Source organism: Oncorhynchus gorbuscha, linkage group LG21 (genome assembly GCF_021184085.1).
Source record: "Oncorhynchus gorbuscha isolate QuinsamMale2020 ecotype Even-year linkage group LG21, OgorEven_v1.0, whole genome shotgun sequence".
NCBI lineage: Eukaryota > Metazoa > Chordata > Actinopteri > Salmoniformes > Salmonidae > Oncorhynchus > Oncorhynchus gorbuscha.
In genome coordinates, this window is record NC_060193.1 from 1,690,111 (window position 1) to 1,695,110 (window position 5,000).

Here is a 5,000-nt window from a genome sequence, read left to right on the forward strand (position 1 = left end):
AGGGAACCGCGAAGGGAACCGCGAAGGGAACCGCGAAGGGAACCGCGAAGGGAACCGCGAATTCTAAACTAGCAACACTGCTAAATATATTTTGGATAGAGAGAACGCGAGTGAGTGAGTGAGTGAGTGAGTGAGTGAGTGAGTGAGTGAGTGAGTGAGTGAGTGAGTGAGTGAGTGAGTGAGTGAGTGAGTTTTAAGGTCAATTTGAAGTGCTTAAAGGACCATCGTCCTCAAAATGCCTTACTTGCAAGCCCTTAACCAACAATGCAGTTCAAGAAATAGAGTTAAGAAAATATTTTCTAAATAAACTAAAGTAAAAATGTTTTAATAAAAAGTAACACAATAAAATAACTTAAACGAGGTACCGGTACTGAGTCAATGTGCTGGGGTACAGGTTAGAGGTCATTTGTACATGTAGGTGTGGGTGAAGTGACTACGCATAGATCATAAACAGCGAGTGTAAAAACAAGGGGGGGGGGGTCTACACCGTCCCGGTGGCCATTTGATTAAATCATGTTCAGGAGTCTTATAGCCGGCTGTTCAAAAGTATATTTTGGTAGAAGCTGTTAAAGAGCCTTTAGGACCCAGACTTGGCGCTCCGGTACCGCTTGCCGTGAGGTAGCAGAGAGAACAGTCTATGACTTGATGACTGGAGTCTCTGACCATTTTTTGGGCCTTCCTCTGACACCGCCTGGTATAGAGGTCCTTGATGGAAGGAAGCTTGGCCCCAGTGATGTACCCTCTGTATCGCCTTACGGTCGGATGCCAAGCAGCCAGTGATGCAGTGATGCAACCGGTAAGGATGGTCTCGATGGTGCAGCTGTAGAACTTTTTGAGGATCTCAGGACCATTGCCAAATCTTTTCAGTCTCCTGAGGGGGAAAATGCTTTGTCGTGCCCTCCACAACTAATATAATTTTTAAAAAAACGTTTTACCCCTTTTTCTCCACAATTTCGTGATATCCAATTGGTAGTTAGTCTTGTCACATCGCTGCAACTCCCGTACGGACTAGGGAGAGGCGAAGGTCGAGAGCCACGCGTCCTCCGAAACACAACTCAGCCAAGCCGCTCTGCTTCTTGACACACTGCTCACTTAACCCGGAAGCCAGTCGCACCAATGTGTTGGAGGAAACACTGTACAACTAGTGATCATGTCAGCGTGCACTGAGCCCGGCCTACCACAAGGAGTTGCTAGAGTGTGATGGGATAAGGACATCCCGGCCACCAATCCCTCCCCTAACCCGGACGACGCTGGTCCAATTGTGCACCGCTTCACAGGTCTCCCTGTCGCGTCCGGCTGCGACACAGCCCGGGATCGAAGCTGAGTATGTAGTGATGCCTCAAGCACTGCAATGCAGTGTCTTAGTTAGAGCGTCTGCTAAATGACTTAAATGTAAATGTTAGTTCTTCACAACTTTGTTGGTGTGTTTGGGCCATGATTTGGGTTGTGGACACCAAGGAACTTAAAACTCTCGCCCGCTCCACCACAGCTTTGTCGATGTGAATGGGGGTGTGTTCGGCCCTCCTTTTTCTGTAGTCCACGGTTTTTATCCTAGCACCACACTACCAGGTCTCGGATCTCCTCCCTATAGGCTGTCTCATCGTTGTCTGTGATCAGGCCTACAACAGGGTCGTCTGCAAACTTGATGGTGTTGGAGTCGTGCGTGGCCACGCAGTCGTGGATGAACAGGGAATACAGGAGGGGACTAAGGACGCATCCCTGGGGGGCCTCCATGGCAGATGTGTTGTTGCCTACCATTACCACCTGGGGGCGGCCCATCAATAAGTCCAGGATCCAGGGTCCTTAGCGTATTTATGAGGTTCGTGGGCATCATGGTGTTGAACGCTGAGCTGTAGTCAATGAACAGCATTCTCACACAGGTGTTCCTTTTGTCCAGGTGTGAAAGGGCAGTGCAATAGAGACTGCGTCATCTGTGGATCTGTTGGTGCGGTATCCGAATTGGAGTGGGTCTAGGGTTTCTGGGAGGATGGTATTGATGTGAGCCATGAAGGCTATTCCATGCGAGAAATTGCCAAGAAACTGAAGATCTTATACAACACTGTGTACTACTCCCTTCACAGAATAGTGAAAACTGGCTCTAACCAGAAGAGAAAGAGCAGTGGGAGGCCCCGGTGCACAACTGAGCAAGAGGACGAGTACATTAGAGTATCAAGTTTGAGAAACAGACACCTCAAAAGTCCTCAACTGGCAGCTTCATTAAATTGTACCCGCAAAACACCAGTCTCAACGTCAACAGTGAAGAGGTGTCTCCGGGATGCTGTCCTTCTAGGTACACAGAATAGTGCAAACTAGAGGTTTCAAAGAAAAAGCCATATCTCAGACTGGCCAATAAAAAGAAAAGATTAAGATTAAGAACACAGACACTGGACAGAGGAACTCTGCCTAGAAGGCCAGCATCCCGGAGTCGCCTCTTCACTGTTTCACTGCTAAAGGTGCTTCAACACACTGAGTAAAGGGTCTGAACACTATTTTTTTACATTTACAAACATTTTTTAAAACCTATTTTTGCATTGTCAACATGGGGTATTGATGAAACGGAAAAAAACAATGTAATTTTACTATTTTATAATTTTATAAAAAGCTCTAACATCACATAACGGGGGAAAAGTCAGACAATATTGTTATTATTTCTTTATTAGAATTATTTTTTCACTTTCATTAAATACTTTTTAAAATTCTAGTATTTTTACTTTTTTTAAATTCTAGTATTTTTGTAGATCGACAATTAACAACATTTTGAAAAAGGGGGCTTGAATACTTTCAAAACTTTCAACAAAACACCAAAGACACAACAGGGTGGATAAAAACATAACAAAATACTGAACTTAATTTCGATGAAAAAAATGATGTGTACCTTGTTTAGGAGAAATGAACTCTGGATCTGAAAACAAACAAATAGTCAGTTTTTGTTATTTTCATATATGATACTTCTCCGTTCTAACCATGAGTCTGTTCATAATGTTTTGTACACTCAGAGTATATTATGTGAGTGAGTATATATGTAAATACAGCTGAAGTCGGAAGTTTACACACCCTTAGGTTGTTGTCATTAAAACTCATTTTTCAACCACTCCACAAAATGTCTTGTTAACAAACTATAGTTTGGCAAGTCAGTCGGTTAGGACATCTACTTTGTGCATGACACAAGTCATGTTTCCAAAACTATTTACAGACAGATGACTTCACATATAATTCACTGTATCACAATTCCAGTGGGTCAGAAGTTTACATACACTAAGTTGACTGTGCCTTTAAACAGCTTGGAAAATTCCAGAAAATGATGTCATGGCTTTAGAAGCTTCTGATAGGCTAATTTACATAATTTGAGTCAATTTGAGGTGTACCTGGGGATGTATTTCAAGGCCTACCTTCACACTCAGTGCCTCTTTGCTTGACATCATGGGAAAATCTAAAGAAATCAGCCAAGACTTTAAAAAAAAATAGTAGACCTCCACAAGTCTGGTTTATCCTTGGGAGCAATTTCCAAACGCCTGAAGGTACCACATTCATCTGTACAAACAATAGTACGCAAGTATAAACACCATGGGACCACGCAGCCGACATACCGCTCAGGAAGGAGACGCGTTCTGTCTCCTAGAGATGAATGTACTTTGATGCGAAAAGTGCAAATCTATCCCAGAACAACAGCAAAGGACCGTGTGAAGATGCCGGAGGAAACAGGTACAAAAGTATCTATATCCACAGTAAAACGAGTCCTACATCGACACAAACTGAAAGGCTGCTCAGCAAGAAGCCACTGATCCAAAACTGCCATTAAAAAAGCCAGACTATGGTTTGCAACTGCACATGGGGACAAAGATCGTACTTTTTGGAGAAAACAAAAATAGAATTGTTTGGCCATAATGACCATCGTTATGTTTGGAGGAAAAAGGGGGAGGCTTGCAAGCCGAAGAACACCATCCCAACCGTGAAGCACGGGGGTGGCAGCATCATGTTGTGGGGGTGGCAGCATCATGTTGTGGGGGTGGCAGCATCATGTTGTGGGGGTGGCAGCATCATGTTGTGGGGGTGCATTGCTGCAGGAGGGGCTGGTGCACTTCACAAAATAGATGGCATCATAAGGGAGGAGAATTATGTGGATATATTGAAGCAACATCTCAAGGCATCAGTCAGGAAGTTAAAGCTTGGTTGCAAATGGGTCTTCCAAATGGACAATGACCCCAAGCATACTTCCAAAGTTGTGACAAAATTGCTTAAGAACAACAAAGTCAAGGTATTGGAGTGGCCATCACAAAGCCCTGACCTCAATCCTATAGAACATTTGTGGGCAGAACTGAGATAGCGTGTGCGAGCAAATAGGCCTACAAACCTGACTCAGTTACACCAGCTCTGTCAGGAGGAATGGGCCAACATTCACCCAACTTATTATGGGAAGCTTGTGGAAGGCTACTTGACATTCTTGACCCAAGTTAAACAATTTAAAGCAATGCTACCAAATACTAATTGAGTGTATGTAAACTTCTGACCCACTGGGAATGTGATGAAAGAAATAAAAGCTGAAATAAATAATTCTCTCTACTATAATTCTGATATTTCACATTCTTAGAATAAAGTGATAATCCTAACTGACCTACGACTGGGAATTTTTACCCAGATTAAATGTCAGGAATTGTGAAAAACTGAGTTTAAATGTATTTGGTTAAGGTGTATGTAAACTTCCGACTTCAACCCTTTGCCTTGATGACAGCTTTGCACATTCTTGGCATTCTCTCAACCAGCATCATTAAGTAGTCACCTGGAATGCATTTCAATTAACAGGTGTGCCTTGTTAAAAGTTAAGCACGGATGAGTAGGTGTGATGGTGCTTTGCTTGTAACACTGACAAGGCACACTTAACCAGCATGGCTACCACAGCATTCTGCAGCGATACACCATCCCATCTGGTTTGTGCTTAGTGGGACTATCATTTGTTTTTCAACAGGACAATGACCCAACACACCTCCAGGCTGTGTAAGGGC

General features: G+C 43.5%; 1 protein-coding gene across 1 annotated transcript in view; it reads right to left on the reverse strand.

Moving 5' to 3' along the window:
• cfi (complement factor I) overlaps positions 1 to 5,000 on the reverse strand; it is a 19,632-nt gene that overhangs the window by 6,401 nt on the left and 8,231 nt on the right. Inside the window, exon 9 of the mRNA XM_046318390.1 lies at positions 2,876 to 2,902. Within this exon, the coding sequence (XP_046174346.1) occupies positions 2,876 to 2,902 (27 nt within the window). The remainder of the gene's footprint in view (positions 1 to 2,875; positions 2,903 to 5,000) is intronic.